This window comes from Toxorhynchites rutilus, chromosome 1 (genome assembly GCF_029784135.1).
Source record: "Toxorhynchites rutilus septentrionalis strain SRP chromosome 1, ASM2978413v1, whole genome shotgun sequence".
NCBI lineage: Eukaryota > Metazoa > Arthropoda > Insecta > Diptera > Culicidae > Toxorhynchites > Toxorhynchites rutilus.
The window spans coordinates 190,996,566-191,018,569 of NC_073744.1; the positions used below are offsets into that span (position 1 = coordinate 190,996,566).

Genomic DNA, 22,004 nt, shown 5'->3' on the forward strand with positions numbered 1-22,004 from the left:
ATTTTCTCTTCCCGCTATCCCCCTTCGTTGTTTCTGTTCTAGCGGCTGCATAAGATACCCGTTATTGACAGCTCTGTTCGGGAAAGTACACAAATGGACAGAACAAATGTATGGAAAAGAGGGAATGCTTCAAATTTTCATCAATTTAAACCATATACAGACTATGGGATTGTAATGTATAGCATATCAAACAAAAAAAATCTTAGAAAATTTCCAATTTGATTGGTATGCAAATCGTTTAAATCCGTTCGTAAAAAAATATGTATATCGCTTCCACGTTTGCATGTATGGGCTGGCAGGCGCATCATATACATGCAATTTATATTAATTATACTTGTATGTTTGTGAATATAATCCTCAAAATAAAATCATTACACTAAACCTTCGTTTCAAACAACTTATACAGTAACCAAATCACGCAATAAACATAAAGAATTGCTGGGAATCTCTTATCAATATTTGTTCAAATTCAAAAAGGTGCTTAACTCCAGTTTTGTTGACATCTTTTATGCATTCAATTAAATCGTACGATAAATCATATATAAACATAAACATTCCCACCTTTCATCCTTCATTAAACACCTCGTAGTAGAAATCTGTCAGTATACATACACTCTCCAACAAAACATAGTGGAAAAAAATATATTCGTCGATGTAAACAAGTGGTGAAAACAGCCGGGTGCTATGATTGATGCTAGGATCGTTAGCAAAATCTCAAGCAGAACTGTCAGTGGCTCGGTTAGACCTTGATTACATGTCTCAAATATATGTCCTCCTAAAAGTTATCGATCTTCGTGTGTGATTGTTCTTATATCCTTATATTCTCCTTTTCCTTTTCCTTCGCGAGAAAGCAAATCCCTTCTTACTAACAATAGAATAAGGTGAAATGTAAATACATATTAGATATAAGATAGGCTTAACAATTGAGTATGATGAATGTGAGTGTGAACATTGTCAACATATCCTTATATCCCTTCCTTTTCCTGAAAAAAATGTCACCCTTCTAAACTCGAGCAAACCGCGAGTAATCGGTTCTCTACTTCATTAACACTAGAATTAATGAAAAATGTTTATATATACTTGTAACAATACAGATAGGAGTTTGGCTCCTTTAAACTTATGTAACTAAGCCTGTAAAAATAAACGATTTAATAAAGAAAAAAACAGCTGTAACTCCCAAATCAATACCGCTATTATATAAAGCTAAACAAAATTGAAAAGGAAATTTAATTTCCGATTAAACTGATAGTAACACAATTTACACATTTTAGTTTTTGCAAAATTTCTGCCTAACTCGAAAACTAATCAAGCAAATGGAGCCGAATTTGGCATATGGAGTTTTTAGGCAGCAAGAAACATTTCTAAGGTGGTTCAACACTCCTCCTACCTTTCTAAGGAGGGGGGGGCGGTGTTTGCCATAGAAATGAAACATAAATTTCTGCATAACTCGAGAACTATCCAAGCAAATGGAACCAAATTTCACATATGGAGATTTTAGGGAGCAATAAATGTTTTTATGGTGGTTTGACACTCCTTTCTCTTCTCTAAAGATGAGGAGGGGAGGGTGCTTAACAACTGGAGAACTAATCAACCAATTGGAATTGACCCTAGCATATAGAGGTTTTAGGGATCGATAAACGTTTCTATGGTGGTTCGACACTCCTCCCTCCTTTCTAAGGGGAGGCTACCATACAAATGAAACACAATTTTCTGCATAATTCGAAAACTAATCAATCAAATGGAGCCAATTTGGCATGTGAAGGTTTTTGAATATGAGAAATGTTTCTATGATGGTAGACACCCCTCGCTTCTCTGAGATGGAGAGGGGGTCCCGTAAAAATAATACACATATTTCAACCAAACATGACAATTGAAATTTTTTTTAATGTGATAAAACTCCTATATCTTCATCTATCTATATAAATAAAAATGGATCACCGAATGTGTTGATAAGAGCAAAACTCGAGAAAGGAATTGAAAACATTTATTCTAGAAACATGTTATTTGCAAATGGTTGAAAAATCTTGAACGAGGATTGTGTCTGAAAATAATCTGATATTATAATGACGAGTTTTGGTAGAAGTACTAGGAATTTTGTAGTAAAATGTAATTTTAACGGGTAGATTAGAAAATCAATCAATGAACAGTTCTGCGATTGGACCTACGAACGTGCGCTTGGTAAAAAAAAAACGTGAATGTGATAACGAAAAATAAATTTTGGGAGGGTCGAAGTTTGCCGGGTCAGCTATTTTTATATAAAACAGGGATGGCCAAGGTTAGCAGCACTGCGGACTACATGTAATTTAAAAAATAAACGGCGATGTACCAAAACAGTAACTTTCCAATTCAGGGTAATGTTTTCCAAAATACGACCGCTCTCGTTGTACACGAGTATTTCAAGAAAAGAAAACTACATGTTAGAAAGGTAGGTGGCTGCAATGACTACGCAGACGACCAGTCGCCCATAGTCGGCGCCTTGGCCAATCCTGATATAGAAGATCTAAGATAAAAGATTGTGTTACTCCACCTGAGAATCCATAACCATTTCCGAACCAAAATGAATTTCAAATGGAATGAAAACATCAAATGGAATAATAGTAGAACATATGGAAATTCAATTCCCATTTTTCTTCGAAGTTTTACAAAGAAAAAATCAATTTTTTTTCATCTTAACATTGATACAAAATACAAAAAAAGACGGCTTAAATCGGAAGATTCCTTCCTCGAGTTTTGCGCTTATTTATATGGATATGAAATCATTATCAGACACAATTTTTGTTAAAAAATTTAACCGACCTGCAGGGAATGTAAAAAAGTAAACCTTTTACATAGAACACATTTCTGATACGTTAGAGTTAATTTTAATATATAACTTTGATCTCAAAAGCGTGCTTATTCCACCTGAGAATCCATTACCATTTTCACGAATACATGCTGCAACATCATGAAAATGAATTGCGTTTTGACATTACAATAGAAAAGGCTGTGTTGACGTTGCTCACGATAATGTCTCGCAAGAGAGTGTATTCCTTTGTACACCGCTTCTGTTGATTGTGTCGTAGGAATCGCAGTCGTTCGCTCTCCTCTCGTGTACATGTCGACCATAAATTGTTGACACAGCTCTTGACAACATCATATGATACACATAGAAATCCATCGGAATACAATTCACTCTCTTGTTTGTTTCGTATCCACTGTTCATAATGAACATAAACATTAACTCAAAAAAATGTAATGATGTTTATAGTGAATAAAGTTAGATAAACAAAGAAATTTCTTTTGATTTTCACATTGGTCACACATTTTGAGCTTGTCACTCAGAATACATTCAAGGCGTGTTGCTTGGCATAAAATTCTCAACAAAAATGACGCAAGTAATACTGCGTTGAGACGGCGAACGTTAGTGCCGTTGAAGACGATAGAGGGTGTCTTATGAACGATGTGTGTCTCATCGTCGACTCTAGATTGTTGTTTCATTTCAGAAGTCCACATTATCCAAAATATTTCGCGTTGCAGTGTAGTTGCTTTCCATGATTCCAGCAACGTCTTCAATATCAGGAGCATTGGATCTACTCACATGCTCTCCACTTGGTGTTGGTGTGCAATCCGAGCATGTGTGATTTTAAGAATTTCAATAATTCATTGTACTCATTCAATAAGGCTTTCTACTCGCCAGTGATGCGCCAGACTTGCGGCTAATTGAGCTTACTTGGGCATATGTGGATGGAAGTTCGATGAAGCAGACGTAGTTCCATTTTTCATTTAACAACGTAAATAAATTTGTTTTGTTTGAAAAACGAACGGCGGATATATATATATATCATTTAGATATTGTTCATAAACATATTTAAATCACGATGGAAAAATAGGGAATAGGGGTTAGAGAGTGAAAATTTGTGGTTTCATGTATGTTTCGAAGCCGAATTTGAAACAAATAATATTCAAAAAAATATATTCAGAAAAAATCTTTTTTTTCTCTACACGCAAACTAGCGTTGTCAGAAAGCATTTCATTTTCGACAGAAAACATGCCATTTCCTGCCTTGAAGCGTCAAACAGGCAAATAATGCCATCTGTCCCCCAACGCTTTAAAATGTTTGTATGTATGGAAGCAGACATCTCTTTCTTTATTCTTGTTTCATCTTTTTTGGGATAGCACCCCAAAAAAAGTCCAAACGACGACAACGAGGATCGAACCAAGACCGGCTAGGACGCAAGATTGTTTTACACAACCACGCTATCCACATGGTAAATGATGCTGTAATGATGTAATTGCGTCAATATTATCACGTATATTATCGTATATTATATATTATCACCTGATTATTAAATTCACTCTTAGAAAGTGTTTTCTAAGAGTGAAAAGACGGGTGGGTAATGTCGGGGACATAACCGGAGTGACGTAGGAGTATACAAAGGGGACAGCTTTTGTTAAATATATATTTTAAATATATTGTTTTATTTTCTTCTCCTACGTGAATACCTACCTATCTACCTGAAAAATGGATTAGCTTACTGTTTACTCTTTATGAATATGTTGATGGTTCTGAAAAGAACCTTTGGTGTTGTGTTTTTGTTATCACTCGATATTCCCATCTTGTTCGGTTAAACCTTCCTGTTTAGCGATTGCATTTGCCACTCGCTACAGCTTTCACAGTTGGAAAATTTCTTCCCATCCAGCTTGTGACATGTTGTTCAGTAAATTACATTTAATGCGACGTGCCGGAGAAGCACTTTGCCACTCACTGAAACTAATTGTTGCCTTGATGAGCGCCGAACCGAAGCTGCTCTGTTCTTGATGCGGGTTTTCTGATTGTCGTGAGCAGCTTTACAAGCCAACTCGAGCACTCCGACGGCCGAAGCTCTATAATCGCTGTTAGGTATACTGGTGCTCCGGGACCAATCCGTTCGGCCTAGTTACCATTGCGGAGCAATTAGTGAATCTGACCAACAGGGAACTGGAGACCTGCACGGTTCGAGTGAGACTTTGCCTTTCCCTTAACTTGTCCTCCTTTGTTACGTCCACGATGCCGATGCCGTACAACCACACGGGTTTACGGTTTGAAAGAAAATAAGATATTTTTTTGGGGTCTGCGTGTTTTATACTCAAGCGGTACACACTCACAGGATAGAGACAAATCGGCAGACTCAGCCAGAGGGGCGAATCTAACGAGACGAACGAATGAGCGTTAAAATGGAGCGATGGCAAAAAAAAGTACATTCACTAGAGGCGAATGAACTGAAAAGTATAAACCCTCTTAAAGTCAAAAAGAAGAAGAAGAAAATACATTCATTACGATTTGTTCGCTCGTTGGATTCACATGCAGGCTAAAAAGGGTCCTTTTCAGGATCACAAAATTATTTTCAATCTAAAGAGTTTATTGTTTTGTTATCACTCGATATCCCCATCTTGTTCGGCTAAACCTTTCTGTTTAGCGATTGCATTTGCCACTCGCCACAGCTTTCACAGTTGGAAAATTTCTTCCCATCCAGCTTGTGACATATTTTACAGTAAATTACATTCAATGGCACGTCGCATTACCACCACTCAGTATCGGATTGGAGGTACTTTTAACCTGTAATTGAGCATTTGCGATGACAGTGGTACAGTGTCGACTTTCAATGTGGGGTCATAATTTGGACCCCGAACTCTATGTTTACAAAAATGTCCAACTAAATATGTCGCATTACAGGTCCGTCCAATTAGCTAAATGTCGAGATAAGTGTAAATTACTGTACTTTCAATCTAGAAGCAATTTAAGAATTGGTGAAAATCAAAAAGGTCAGAACAACTGCCAAATTCACATACTCATCATATCCTGGCAAACAAATAATGAAAAAATCAATTTGTGTTTTATTATTATTTTGGATATTGTTTTAGAAAGCATTGAACTGTATTTCCTAAACTCTTTTTTGGGAGGTTTAATGGCCCTGAAAAGCGCCTTGTTTTATGGAATGGTTCCAATTTAGAAAACTTAGTACTCGTGGTTTTGAGAAAAACCATTTCGAACGCCCTCGATGCCGCCTTGTTCTGGATTTGCCATCAAAGCAGTTTGTATAAAGAACAAACTTTTTTCTTCTGCTACCTGAAGCCGTTTTGCGATTACGTTTGCCACTCGCCACTCGCTGCAACTGCCTGTTGTCTTGATGTCCAACGAACCGAATGTGTTCTGTTCCGAATGCGGGTTTTCTTATCGTCGCGAGCAGCTTTGCCAGCTAACTCGCTCGGCCTAGCTACCCTTGCGGGGAACTCCAGATCAACACGGTTCGAGCGGGATTTTGCGAAACGATGTTGTGTACGGCTTGAATGAGAATGATCGTTACGGCAGCGGAGCGGGGATTTTTAAGCTGACTGGCTGGCTCGATAATTACGCATGTGTGAGACTGCGACCAATGTTTCGTTCATTTTTTTCTTTTTCCTTTCCAATCGTGCTTCATTCTATTTCGCTGCTGCTCTGGTTGCCCGTTTTGGTCGGTACGATTTGAGGAGCACAAAATGGACCAATCAAAAATGGGCACATAGTGCATTTTGACAATGCTTGATATTTCACAATTATTCAATTATTTATCTCAAGAAAAATGAAATGTTATTTGTTATGATAGATGCGTAGATATATTTCCTATCAATTGATGCAAAAACCTTTGCGATCTATTGAGAAATGCTCGAGTTATAAGCGTTCCAAATCTTGCATTTTTTCCTACTTGTTCAGTGCCTAGATTTCCATTTCACCCCCTATATCTTCCGGTTAGACGTAGTCCTACGTCAAAAAGGAGCGCATGAAGGAGAACAATATCTATCTTGATCTGGGCCGTGCATGTGGCAAAGTATGCGGAAAGCTTATTTGTCTTTTGTTTCGCTCGCTCGTATTGATCTTATATTGGTGCATCATGTATATCATACAAATGCTTACCAGCAGCGTTGCCGATGTTCCAGCTTAAACTGGATTTTTCCAGTTTTTATTTTCGATCCAGTCATCCAGTTGCACCCTAAAATCTTCCAGTTTTTTGGAATATCGTCCAGTTTTTCATATGTGTGCCCTAGTTTTATCCATTTTATGTAAAATAAATTTACAATGATAAATATTATCTGTCCCTCCCTCTTCCTATCCCTTATGTAATTTTATTTTCTTACATTTATCATTCGACCTTGGATCGATCTCTCTTTTCTGCGACAGGCGAGGTTGTAATTCGGTTATTTCCATTATGTTCAATCGGTCGGTGTTTTGTCGAAAATTTCAAAACGAAAAGCTTTCCCGAATGGTGGTATCACTCAATTGTTAATTTTATTTAACAGCCTACCCAAGAATCAATGTGCTACACTGTGTTTCAATTTATATAAATATCGGATGTTCCAAACCATTCTAAAGTTCATACCAATTGATCTACCATTCCATTCGCGACTGGTACAATGTTCATAGAAAGAAAACTTACCCAAAATAGTTCATAGAGTCCTCGTGCTATGCAGGCTCTGAGTTTATATAAACATCTGATGTTATAGATCCTCCAAAACATTCCGAAGTTCAGAAGGTCATAGAGTAAATGGTTTCCATTGGCTTTAATTGATATGAATATAAAACCCAAGTAACTTTGCTTCCGTTTACAACAAATGGATATTAGTTTCTCATAGTCACTCGAAGGTATTTTAGTTCTAAATATGATCAATTTAATTTATGCAAACAAACTCCTCTAAACAGCTAATAGCTAACATGCATAAAATGCATGTGAACCATAGTGTACATTTTGCAAGAAAGCATACTATGCATATTTAAATATAAATGCATATACATGTGCTTTCTCCACCTAGAGGAAATATTTAAGAGTCCCTCATCTTGATCTTGATACCGAAATTTGGTTCGTACAAGCCTAATATAAGATGTAGATTAGCAATGAAAAACACAAAAAAAAATTTTAGAAATAGCTTCTCAATACCAAAATTTGATGTCGTGCATCCGTGGCCGAGTAGTTAGCGTCTCACATTATCATACCGGGTGTTCGGGTTGGATTCCCGTTCTGGTCCAGGGATTTTTCATCAAAGAAATTTCCTTCGACCTGCCCTGTGGTCACGCGTATTCTAGAACTTGAAACTCCAGAATACATTCAAGGCGTGTTATTCGGCATAGAAATCTCAACTGAGTATTAATAAATGACACTAGTTAACGCATACGTTGAGACGGCAAAAGTTCCACAGGGAACGTTAACGCCATTCAAGAAGAAGAACCAAAATTTGATAATTTCAATACCAAAGTAATACTTGAGCAACGTTGTTTGTGGTTATTTGAGTATTGAAATAACATTATGAGAAGTTCTTTATGGTATTTTATTTTGTATTTTACCTCGTATCTCATGCTGATCCGTGCCTTTTTGAGGTATCGAACAATACGCAGTTTTGCTACGCTCTTCTATCAGCGATTTTATGGATTTCATGAAGCGATAAATACGAAACTCTCCAAGTTTTGCCCAAATAAAACCATCCCTTAAATATTGTTCCACAGTAATTACAGTTACAGTTTTATTAACTACATAAAAAAACTACACGAAGCATAAACAAATTCTATTTTCTCAAGCAATGGGTAAAAAATCAATTTAGATAAATCATAGCGGGTCTTCTCAAAATAAAAAGGTTTTCGGGATCCAGTTTTCTTCCAGTTTTGACGTAGGACTACTCATTTCTATACCGGGGTGTAAAATCAAAGTTTCGAAACCGAAAGCGTTACGCCGGAGACCGAGATTTTGAGCGTTAATAGCTCCTGAACAACTGAACGAAATGGTATGATAAACACTTCATTCGAAAGATAAAATGTCTACGCGTTATGTACTTGTTACTTTTTGATCCAAAAACTTGTTTCAATAGTCTTAAAATTGTTCTTGAAACAGGCTATTGAAATCACCAATCGTTATATAAGCGAGCGCCGCTCGGAAATCCCCTCAGTTCTAATTGAACAGCGATTGGAACATGTTGTCGCTGTTGTGGTGAAGCTCTTCGTTTATCATGAAAGCGCGGATGAACGGTGTCACCAAGAGCCTGTTTGTGCACCTTAGGCCAGAAGGGAATCCATCAGGAGGAGAGTGATGCCACAAACGGTTCCCCGGGAAGATCTCGAAGCAGCCGCTACACACACATACATACACGCGCGGAATTCTTTCCGTTTGGATGCCATTCAGCATCGAGAAAGTTCCGGAAAGATCTAATCATTTCTGGAAAATAATCTGCCAGTTCCTCTGGGAATTTAAAAATACATTCATGTGAAAGAGTTTATTTTAATGTTTTCTAACCATGTAACACAGCGATCAAATTCATTTGATTTTGTAATTTTTCAACCAAGTGTAATTAGCAGGAAAGCTTCTGAAGATTATTCTTCCCCATCAGTAGGATATTTCCGTATCCAATATTTTATGCGCACGCAATCGATTATTGCTCAGTTGCCGAAAGTTTTAAGCTCAGAGAGTTCATTCCCCTCTAGTTTGCCTTCCAAATTGCCATCGTAAACCACACGTTCTCTCGATTCAATCACACACAAAAAGCATACTTAAGCGATATTCTGGTGGTGAGACGCATTCATTTTTCGTGAGGACATCGACAAGACAACATCGTTGCTGAGGATGCTGGACGGCGAAGGATCGACACATACACGCTCAGAATTCTTTCCGTTTGGATGCCATTCAGCATCGAGAAAGTTCCGGAAAGATCTAATCATTGCTGGAAAATAATCTGCCAGTTCCCCTTGGAATTGAAAATTACATTCAAGCGAAAGAGTTTATTTTAATGTTTTCTATCCATAAAATATCCATATAATACATTTGGTTTTGTGATTTGTCAATCAAGTGCAGTTAGCAGGAAAGCTTCTGAAGACTATTCTTCAGAACAAGGTATTCATTCATTCAGAATGGATTTAGATTCAACTTCAAACAAATGATCTCTAAATCAACGATAGTCCTACGTCACCCTTGCGGTTATACCATAGATATAACCCACTTCCTGTTTTTTTAAGAGCAATCTTCCAGTTTTTTTCAAAAATATTATTGGCAACCCTGCTTACCAGTATTTGAGAGTCATGACATTTTCTGTTATGTTATGTCTCATTTAATTTCATAAATCGGGATGACAAAATATAAGCTAAAAATCAATTTTGGGTGTACATAGGGCCACACTAATCGGTACTAAATAAACGGTAATCGGTATCCTAGCGGCGTCATATCTAGTTTACGACCTATTCTCATGCCTAACTTCTTTTTTTTTTTTGAACATAACTACATTGAAATCGGTCTAGCAGTTTCGGAGGAGTTCGACCACGAACATCGTGTCCCAATAATAACCTAAAACATTGCGGAAGACAGACACCAAGTCAATTGGACCAACCGTTTCTGAGCTATTTTTTTTTGAAAATTTTTAATCAATCTTTGCGTAGGCCCTTCTCAAAAGTAATCCTAGAGTCAAAATGGCAAACCGATGATGCAAATTGTTCTTTTTGGTCATAAAGAATGCGTCTGCAAAATTTGAGCCAAATAAAAAAATACAACAATAAAATTTATGAAAAGATCGTTTCAATACTAACCTCGGAGCTTTCATCGTAGCTCATGTTTCTGCTAAGTGCGCACCAGCCTTGGGGGTGAATCTGCAAATAATAAGGAAGTACGGCAGTGTGTTAGCAGTGGCGAATGGGTTGCGCGATTGTGGGCAGGAAATAGGTACCGCTACACACTCTAGGAAGAAATAAACCAAACGTAGAACTGCCACCCACCCAAAAAACCCAGAAGCAATAAAATCATGACAAATCGCAATCAAAAACTCAGCCAACCGTCAAAATAAAATAAATCAGACACGTACGTGTGTACACTGCACGTATGTTTGGTGGGCAGAGCAGAAGCCATCGTCTGTCTGGTTTCACGGTGCGAAACGGACTTAATTGGCCATATAAACACCGGAGCGGATTATGTGTGAGAGCAATACGTACCACTTTAAACACCCACGTTTTGAACCATTTTTCAGTATTACCGCTGACGCTATAATTACGCAACGCAAATATTCTGAGCGAGCAAAAAGATCCAACTTCAAAATCATGGTCAATGCCACCATCACTTGGCAAACTTGACTTGTGAACGGTGGAAACGGTCGTCATAAAGGTGGCTGCTCAAAAGTCAATACCCTCTTCTCTCGACATAAAGTTACTCTTACGCGGCACTTGAGTGCTGCTGCTTTGTGCTTTGCGATGGCGACTTAAGAACTTCCACCTAGCAATGAAGCCAATTGCATTTGCAATGGTAATTCAGGCATGGTCGATAAATTTCACACCAACCAACCAACCAACCAACGACGGCGGTTCGGCGGTATCGGAAGCGATAGGTTTCCGATTTGAATGCCTGATTTTACATACTGATCGGCAGCGCGCTCTGATGGGGGTGGATGGACAAATTTACCTGCAGAGCACTGATCACTTCCGCGTCGTTTCCTTCCGGAAAATCACTGACCAGTTCGATTCGGTTGTATTTTTGCTTCTTGGAGAAGGCATGGTCGTACCGGGCGGCGTTCGGGATGAACTGGTGGCGCAGCTGCATCAACCGGTACAGGTTGGGCTGGGGGTTGAGAGAAAAGAATAATCAGTAGAATTAATTTCATGCAAGGGACATAAGGGAAGACACCCACCCTGAATCCCCGCAAATCTTTCGCCAGCGAAGCCAGGTTGAGATTGTGGATGATAATCAGATAACCACCGGTGGTGCATATCACCAGCCGGTTTTCGTCCGGCACCAGTCGGCAGCGCATCAGTCCGGGCGTGTGGAACACCTTCTGGTACACGAAGCCGTGCTCGGTGTAGCTGTTGATGTCCCAGGTGAAGATCGACCCGTCGAAGCCGGACGTCACCAGGAGGCAGTCTTTTTTCGAGTACTCAATGTTCTTCACCCAGTTCGAGTGTCCATGCAGGCTGCGGATTTTCGATTTGAGATTCCGGGTGTCCCACAGGGCCACCGTTGAGTCGTCCGAGCAGGTGGCGAACATGCGATTGTCGAGGAATCTGTCGACAAGGAAATGAAGAATGATCATTATCAGTTAGTTATGAAACGGTCACAGATGTGAGACGGAGCAAAATTTTGCCCGGGGCAAAACACTTTCGATAGACGTTATAAATTATCGGCTCATTTTATGACTTTTGTGGTCAATACTCATGGCTTGAGGTGGAATATTTCTTCCTGTACAATCAACACCAGCTTCCGGTTAAAGTTTTTGTTTGTATAGAGCGCCATTTTTTTATGAATTTCGTTATCAATAACCGTCAATCCAACGATCGTATCCTGACCGAATACGCGAGTTCTGAAGTCTTTCTGTGCTTAAACATTGTATTGCATAAAAAATCAATTTCATCTCTAAAAGACATTCAATTTTTATTAATGACAATTTTTTATATATGGTCGGTGTTAAGTCGAACTGGACTATGTGACATTTTCATGATTTCGACAAAAACGAGCTTGAAGTTTAGTGCTATACGGTGTTATTGGTTCCGAAATTCGATCCGTTATTCCTGCTGTACGCTTGGTTTTTCCAAATTTAATGAATGTGGTATGTAGCTCACAAAATGCTTAACCTAATGCAATCAATAACTCGTTTTTTTTCTAATTTTGCGACTTGGTTTTCTATGAATTAACACCGACCATATTTTCAATTGAGAGATTTTCGGTCGTTGAATGTTTCGCCTGTGTCGAACACAAGTGTGATAAGTGGGAGTCCAGAGTGGGCGGCTCGGCAGTCAAATGTTGGGGACTTCGATTACTACATTTTCCTTGTTGTATTGGGTTTCGGCGTTTATTGGTTGTCCGTGTCTGATTTATGTTTATGACTTCCGAATGCTGGTCCATGTAGGTTACATGAGCCTTCAATAATTTCGTTGTTGATTTTGTTTGTCTGGTTTCCATTTGCGCATTCCACGTGTTCCATTGTTTGGTAGACAGGGACCATAAAGTTTGAAACATTCAGAATCCGGAATCACATAACCAGTTGTATCTCGGGATTGGTTAAAGGTACAACAAATATCAAAATACTGACAATTTCTTGTACCTTGGATACCCTCCATCAAAGTTTGGACTATCTGTTGGTTAACTTCAGCGGTCAATTTATTCCACGATCTCTTCATGGCTACAGCATCCCAGGGGCAATTTGGGAGGATTAAGGTCCTTTTTAGTGTAATCAATACCATTGTCATGGTATCACTGAAGCACCTATCGACTATGTTGACGGCTTGGCAAATCAGGCCAAAGATTCACAGGACCTTTGTGAGCCTTAATAAACGGAAAGAAACGTTTCTGCTGGCACTCTTCCCCATACATTTTTGAGTACATTGTCTTGTTTGAGACGAGATCCTTGTTTTCTGTCTACAGGTGCACCCCTGGATTTTTAAAGGTGGTGTCCAAAATCAGACGAAAATGGAAACCCAACTACCTCATGAGTTCACCTCTGTGATATGTGAAGCTAGGTGACCCGTTCGCAATCTAGGGACCACCTGCAGGTTACCTCGAATCCCACTATCCTCGATTCATTTCCTTATCCTTATATTCCCTCAATCAAGCTTCATAGTCCTACATCAACTGCCATTTGTGAAATGGCTCTCCTCGGCGGAAGCCCGTAAACGACAGCCATGACGGGACGAAGAGTCCTGATTGTGGATACGCGACGAGTGACTAGTTCTCCTGGATTGAGCCGTGAGCGAGTCAACACGTTAATCGACAACCTTCAGTTCCTGATTTGCATACCTTTACTATAGTTCCGCGAGTTCTTGCAAGTGTAGCTGCGCGAGTTCAAAGGAGTACCAGTTGATCGCTGCAGACGAATGAGCCAACCGAAAGGAGTCGTAAGTGGACCACGAGTATAACCATAAAGGAGTTGACCAATAACTACAATACGGGACAGTTTCCTCCAAGACGTATCCTGAACCGACGGGAGCAGTAAATCAAGTTACAGTACGAATGACGCGATGGTATGTGGGACAAAATTGTTTAGCACGGTCTGAACGCTCCAGTCCGAATGTGAGACAAGAATTTACTACAGACGAATTTAATGCCAACTCGACTGGCAGCACTATCTCAGATTGCAGTGAAACGTTGTGGGTGTAAAGACATTGGTCATTCAAGTACAGGGTTTTCCATTTCGGGCTTCCGAAAGTATACAGCCCTGCGCTGACAACCGTTTGACATAGCTGTCAACCAAAGCGTCATATCGTTAGTTGAATGTCTGCCATTTTACAATATGGATCGTTTTAGCATCGCACAACGTGTTAATTTTGTTAAATTATACTATAAAAATGATGAAAAACCGGCAAATGTTTTTCGAGCATTACGGACGGATTTTGGTCGTCATGGGCGGCCTACAGAGCACACAATCGCTAATGTAGTGCGTAAATTCGAACAAACTGGATCCGTAGCGAATATTGTGAAACCTGTGCATCATCGTAATGTGCGTTCGGCCGAAAATATTGCTGCTGTTGCTGCCAGTGTGGAGGATGACCCGAATGCTTCGATTCCACGGCGTGCTCAGCAATTGGGCTTGTCAAACACATCATTGTGGCGAATTTTGCATTTGGACTTGCACCTACATCCATATAAAGTCCAACTGGTACAAAAATTAGAGCGTGGTGACCATGGAATGCGTCGGGCATACGTCGATTGTGTGAACGAACAACAGCAGCAAAATGCTGAATTTTCGCATCAAATTTTCTTCAGCGATGAGGCACATTTCGAGCTCGGTGACTATGTGAACACCCAAAATTTCCGTATATGGGGCTCAGAAAATCCACACGTGATTGTTGAGAGGCCATTGCATCCGCCAAAAGTCACTGTTTGGTGCGCATTATGGTCTGGTGGAGTCATCGGGCCGTATTTCTTTGAAAAAGAGGACGGCGAGACAGTAACTGTGAATGGTGAGCGCTATGGCCGCATGTTAACCGATTTTTTTTTGCCACAAATTGAAGATATGGATACGGATGACATGTGGTTCCAGCAGGACGGCGCCACGTGCCACACAACACGACCGAACATGGCCATATTGCGAACGAAATTTGAGGGACGCATAATTTCGCGTTTTGGTGATGCCAATTGGCCGTCCAGATCATGCGATTTGAACCCGCTAGACTTTTTTTTGTGGGGTTATGCGAAAGACCGTGTCTATGCCAACTCTCCACAAACTCTTGAACATTTGAAAGACAACATTCGTGAAGTTATGATCGAGATACCGCCCCATATGTGCCGAAAAGTCATCGAAAATAACCTGTTCCGGATCAAGGTGTGTGAGGAAGCCCTAGGTGGACATTTGAATGATGTCTTTGAATTCGAATTTCGATGAAACTTTTATTTCAAATTAAAGTTTGGTTTATGCCATTATGTGTGAAATACATAATGGCATAAACCAAACTTTAATTTGAAATAAAAGTTTCATCGAAATTCGAATTCTAAGTGTGTTTTATTTCAATTTACTTTCGGAATTTAAAGTTGGAAAACCCTGTATGTTTGCATATTTGTAATCTCTAGGGATGAGGAGGCAATCTGGCGTAGTGGTAACATCCATACTAGGGTGCCAATGTAAATGGTCATCTCTGATTTCAAAAAATTACCCCATAAAAAATGTTCACCACCTCGAAAAAACACCCTATGCCAAATATCAGCTCAATCGGACTTAATGGAGAGTGGCGCAAAGCGGTCAAAGTGGAAAGTGAAGTTGTGAAGTGCATGAATCGATTGGAAACTACACTTTTAACCCCCTGTGTGAAACATTTTTACAGGCTTCCAGATTCGAATTCATTCAATACGCGTGTTTGTGTTTTTTTATGACATTGCAATAAAATGTGTGTGTAGTGTTACTATCACTAGCAAGGGAGCTACATACAGCAGGTTAACTAGCTGTCATATGCGAGAGGCTGTTTTCTCTCTCTCTCTTGTGCTCGTAAATTGGTATAGGGGAGGGTGTTCCTAAATAGCTCTCCGAATTATGAAGGCCATTAAATTAAAGCTTTGATGCGTATGAAAATTCCGTCTTCCAGTTTCGATTGATTCAGTATGTTCCTGTACGTGCTTCTACGGGTGTTTACGGGGGTTATCTTATCGTTTTTTTGTAATTTACATGCGATTTACAACTCTTGATTCAAAACTTGCAAGTCGGTTGTTTTGGACTTTTACAATTTATAACTTCAAATTTTAAACAGTAGATCAGGCAATTTTCAAGCATTTGGCACAAAAAAAAAACTTTGAAATCCTCGATTTCCGGTGATTTTTCGGTTTTCAAAAAACTTAAATTTTAACGACTGCAACACCAATAAAAGAAGTTCGAATGCGCTAATATTTTGCATAGGGTATATTATCATGCAAATCAACATTTCGCAGCAAGTTCCAAAAGAAAAATCAAGATAACTATTTTGATTGGTACCCAAAATCATACGTTTCGTCTCGTATCCCAAAAAAAAACAGAGTCCCAGAGTGTCGATTTTTGACAAAAAATTGTTTTTCCAGATGACACTAGACCTCGACGTTTCATGCAATTGTAAGACAATTGACATCAAAAAATAGTTTTTCGAAAACCCCGATTTCCTTTACTCCTCCTTTGGGTGATTATTCGATTTTCAAAAATCTCAAACTTTGACCGCTTTGCGCTACTGTCCCTTAAGTACGATTGAGTTGATATTAGGCATAGGGTGTTTTTTCGAGGTGGTGAACATTTTGTATAGGGTAACTGAAATTTTGAAATTTCAGGGTCGATTTTTTCCCATACATTCATTAGCATCCTAATCCATACCTCTCACGCTAAAGTTCAATTCTTACTCCCAACACTTTTCCAAAAATGTGAGTAAAGTGACGAATCAGCAAAAAAAGTGTTGAATGTCACTATAATACAGAAAAAAATCTCCAGGGAAGAATTAGTCTGCTTTTTGAAAAGGGCTAAAGTTTTTCCTCTCAATTTTTCGCAAAAAATACTCACTTAAAACTATAATATCTACAAAAGTTTGATCAAAGAATGGAATGTAGCAAATTGTTCAAATGTTCATAAAAACATTCCATAAAAATTAAGAACATATCAAACGTGGGAATTTACACACAAAAATGCTAAAATGTTACTAGCTAAACATTAGTTTTTCAGGAGTCTCCACACAAAAATGTAAATTTTTAATAAAAACAATCGTTTTTTTTTTTGAGCGACGCTGTATTTATTCCTCAACATTGTTTCAACAACCATTGAACTCAGGAGTGTGATAAATCCACTCGATTACGCTTCAACTAGTGATCCCCGATTTTTGAAATTAATCGTTCATCCACTAATCGAATACTTTTCAGCAGTTTGTTATTCGATACGATTAATTGCTCCAAATAATCGATTAATCGATTAATCGTCATACTGAGAGAAGTAATTAGTTAGACTAATATATCTCATTTGTTAGAAAGCCATCTGGAATCAAAAAAGTGTTCATTCCGCCTGAAAATTTATTATTATCTTTCACGCACCCCTAAACTCGTGAACGAAGGTCATTTCGCATCGACGGCATGAGCTTCTTTTAGGAGTTTAGGAGAGCGTCAAAGATAATGATTGATTTTCAGAATAAAACTGCTGCGGCCGTACGGTTTTTTTGCTCTGGGTTTGGATCGATTAATCGACGCAAATTATTCGTTCGCTTCGATCATTGGTTATGCAGTATTCGTTCGATTAATATTCGATTTCTATAGGAAGTATTCGATTAATCGAACGATTATCGGGGATCACTAGCTTCAACAACGCCAAACCGGCTGTTGAATCATCAATGCGCCGCTGTTTTTGGTCGACGGTCAGCAAACGCGGCATCGGACGCGCGGATAGCTTTTCCATGTCCAATGTCTTTTTGATGATCTGCGGTGCTTGTAAGGCCCATTTCAAATTCACTAAACCACCGATAAACTGTTGCTCTCGAAGGAGCGGAAGTGGAATAACATTTCGTCGACATCTGCATTGATTGTTCAGGAATTTTTCCTATCAAAAAACAATGTTTGATCAGGAGGCGATCGGGCGTAATGGTAACATCCGTACCTCTCAAGCTGGAGGTCACGGGTCCAATTCTCGCTCCCGACATTCTTCCGAAATGGAAGTAAACGTGACGAACCAACCAAAAGTGTTTGATCAAAATTCGATTTTCCAAATAAACGAAATGTCATAAAACTTCACACATAAGCTAGTAACAGATGAATCACTCGAAATGAATCTTGTTCATTTTTAGTGGCGCCATCTGTTGAAAAATACCGGGACTTTTCAGTCCATGTAGTAGTGTCAGTAGTATCAGGGTTGTCATAATAAAATTTGTGCTTTTAGTCTAAAAAATCCTTTTATCTTATTTTTTTTTTCCCAAAAAAAATTGTATTGAAATCCGTATTAAATTAATTAGTCACATTTTGGAGCATAATTTTTGCTTTAGTATCAATGCACAATGGAACTTTTATATTTGAAATTCTACATCAAAACTGTCTTCGTACGACTTATAGAGCTTATCAAGACCAACATTTTGCGATGCAGAACTTGTCTATATCTTAATCATACTCAACGTTACTGATGTTTTTTTACACAAAAACTCATGATTTCAATATTAATTTACTCAAATACGAAAAATAACATAATTTTGAAAATCGCACATCATGTAGATCATGTAGAGTGCTCTTTCAAATGCCGCCAATAAACTTTGTTTGTGTTTTCCCCAGAAAGAATGACAAACAATTGCAGATAGCGTATTTTTTGGGAAGAAATATCAATAATTTTGAGTGAAGTTGAGATATTGACAAGTTCTGTATCGCAAAATGTTTGTATTAGTAAGTTCTAGAAGTTCTTCGAAGACAGTTTGTATGTAGATTTTGAAATATAAAAGTTAGAGCAAAAAAAAACAGTTTTTTTCATGGCGACTCTAACGCAACTTAGAAAAAAGGCGCTATATCGGTTATTTCAAGAGATAGAAAAAAAACTTTGTTCTACAAAGATGTCTCAAATAACTGGGACTACAACATTGTCGAGCTATGTTTACCTCTGTCTATAAAGATAAGAAAGTTATATTTTTTATTTCACCGATAATTTTGGTCACCCTATTTTTGATAACATAAAAATGTGCGCTCTATTATATGTAACAACTTTGTCGAAGACAGTTTTTGTCTAGAGAATAACTGTCGAGCTCTAAATGTTAATTACCACTTGAGTGCATCTCCTGGACCATTGTGCAATGATTGGCATTCTTTATAGTATATATCCGATACGCATTAAAATGCAATTGAAGAGTAGCATAATAAAGCAACAATTCAAAAACTGGAGAACTGTTAGCGTTTGACAAGGGTACAAAAATTTACTATGAAGCTAATGCTTAGAATACGGACAGTTTTCGGTATAATTTTTTATTCTGAATAAATCATCGGATATGTTTTTGGTCAAATTTTTTTTCATGTTTTTTATTCAAATTGAAAAAAAAACATTTTTTTTGTATTTTTCATTCAAATTTTCGTCGTTCAACCACTTGATGATTCAGTAGATGGCCCTGAAAGCTATTGTTTAGTTCTCGCTCAGATCAGTAGTTTGTGTTTTTACAGCTTCAACACGGATATCTTCAGATGATTACCAGAACCTCCAAAATCTGGTCCTGCTACATCAGATTTGATGAACTTTTTTTGACATGAATTGCTCAAGGGAATAAGATAAGATGTTCTGGTCTCCGAATTAGTCTGAGTGAATCCAGGTGTATCAGTTTGTTTTGTTCTATTCAAAAATCAATAGCAAAAAGTTGTTCAAAAAATCTATAAAATCGATCATCAAATTGTTCAAATGGTTCAAACTTTGTTTTATTTGTTGGTTTCGGTCGTAAAAGAATTTCTGTTAGATTATGTTTAACGACGGATTCCAGATTTATTGTTCGAGCTACAATGTTTTTTGAATTCTTCTTCTTCTTCTTTTGGCTTTAAGAAGCTTTAACCTTTTCAGTTCATTCGCCTCTAGTTTTCTGAATTGAGTAAATCCCTTCTTTTCGCTTTGTGCTGTGTGAAAAATTACTATAAATGTCTAGACTACGATGTGTTTTTCTAATACGGATCAAACCGATTTTCCAGTGGTAGGGAAACGCCCTGCGGTCTATACAAATGTATGGGAAATCCACCTTGTCGCAGCCGCCTGCGGGACTCGAATGAATCAGATAATCCACTCGATATTCGCACACAGCACTGTATTCTATCCATCATAGCCTCATCCAGTCTTGTCAGCTTCACGGGGAAGCCGTTTTCGTCCATGATTTCTTGTTATTGAATCGTATGCGGCTTTAAAGTCGATGAATAGATGGTGCGTAGAGACTCTGTACTCACGGCATTTCTGGAGGATCTGCTCCAGATTGGGTCAATAATAGACCGACATTCGATGAAACCGGCCTGATAACCTCCCACGAATGTTTGTCAGTGGCGATAGACGACGGAAGATGATTTGGGAAAGCACTTTGTAGGCAGCATTCAGGACGATGATTGCACGAAAGTTTTCACAGTCTAATTTGTCCCCTTTCTTGAAAATAGGACAAATAACCCCATCTTTCCAATTCTTCGGTAGCTGTTCTGTTTTTTTAAATCCTGACAATCAGTCGATGCAGAAAACTAACCAACTTTTTCGAGCCCATCTTGATAAGTTCCGCTCCGATGCCATCTTTGCCAGTTGATTTGTTGTTCTTAAGCTGTCTGATATTATTCCTAACTTCATCTATAGTTGGGGTTGGTACATCTTCATTATTTACTGCACCAACGTAATCGCTTCCATCGTCATCTTGGTCCTCTGTCTGTACGCCATTCAGGTGTTCATCGAAGTTCTGCCTCCACCTTTCGGTCACATCACGTTCGTTCGTCAGTATACCCCTATCCTTACTCAGACATATTTCTGCTCGTGGCACGAAGCCTTTTCGGGATGGATTGAGTTTCCGATAAAACTTTCGCGTCTTATGAGAACGGTGCAGCTGTTCTAGTTCTTCACACTCCTCCTCTTCCAGACGGCGCTTCTTTCCCGGAAGAGTTGCATTTGTTGCCTCCGCTTCTGTCTATATCGTTCCACGTTCTGACGGATAGCTTGACGCAACACTAACTCCACGCGCAGCGTTCTTCTCGTGTAACTCTTGTTGATGTTCTCCGCTGCGCTGTTTTTGGCTGTTTTAATCATGCTCCAACAGTCCTCAAGAGGTTGTTCACAACGGAGAGTTTTGGGTGCATCTTAACCATCACTAGGTAGTGGTCCGAATCGATATTAGCGCCTCGATAAGTTCTGACGGCAGTTATGTCCGAGAAATGCCGACCGTCTATCAGAACATGGTCGATCCGAGAATCTACTTGATTTGGTGACCTCCAGGTGTATTGATGGAGGAATTTGTGTTGAAAGAAGGTTCTGCGTACGGCCATCTTCTTAGAGGTGACGAAATCGATGAGTCTTAGGCCGTTTTCATTTGTTAACGCGCACACCGTATATAACAATTACAAGTTTGAACTCCTCCTCTTTACCGATCTGGGCATTGAAATCTTTGATGATAATCTTGATGTCATGTTTTGGACAGCGTCCGTACTCGCGTTCCAGGTGCGCGAAGAATGTCTGATCATGAAGCACCTAAAATTGGACAATTTTTCATATTTATGTTCTCGAAAACGGAATCCTGCGTAGAAACTTCTTGATGGAGTTCTAAATTTTTAAATATTTAAAAAACTTTCGAAGCAAATGAATTTTCACGACAGTATGAGTGCACTTTCGTATTTTAAATTCTCTGTTCTTTAGTAAGAAAAAGATAAACAGTGTTATTTATTATTAGAACACTAACCAATAACGCAGACGTTTGCATCAGAACGTAGGACATCACGTTTAATATGAATGTCAAAAGCAGATGATTCTGATCTATACAGATTCGATGGTTATGTGAATGAAATAGGTGAGATGGTGAAAATACTATTAACACAAAGTCATTACTATTATTGGAACTTTAATTTACAAAATCTGTATGAAACCTGAAAAATCTGTAATATAAT

General features: G+C 38.6%; 1 protein-coding gene across 1 annotated transcript in view; it reads right to left on the reverse strand.

Annotated features, from left to right (window-relative positions):
* Positions 1–22,004, reverse strand: part of LOC129761906 (DDB1- and CUL4-associated factor 10 homolog) — a 70,720-nt gene that overhangs the window by 11,316 nt on the left and 37,400 nt on the right. The window contains exons 3-5 of the mRNA XM_055759750.1: positions 11,641–12,010; positions 11,415–11,570; positions 10,553–10,612 (exon numbers count right to left, since the gene is read on the reverse strand). Coding sequence (XP_055615725.1) covers positions 10,553–10,612; positions 11,415–11,570; positions 11,641–12,010 — 586 coding nt within the window. The remainder of the gene's footprint in view (positions 1–10,552; positions 10,613–11,414; positions 11,571–11,640; positions 12,011–22,004) is intronic.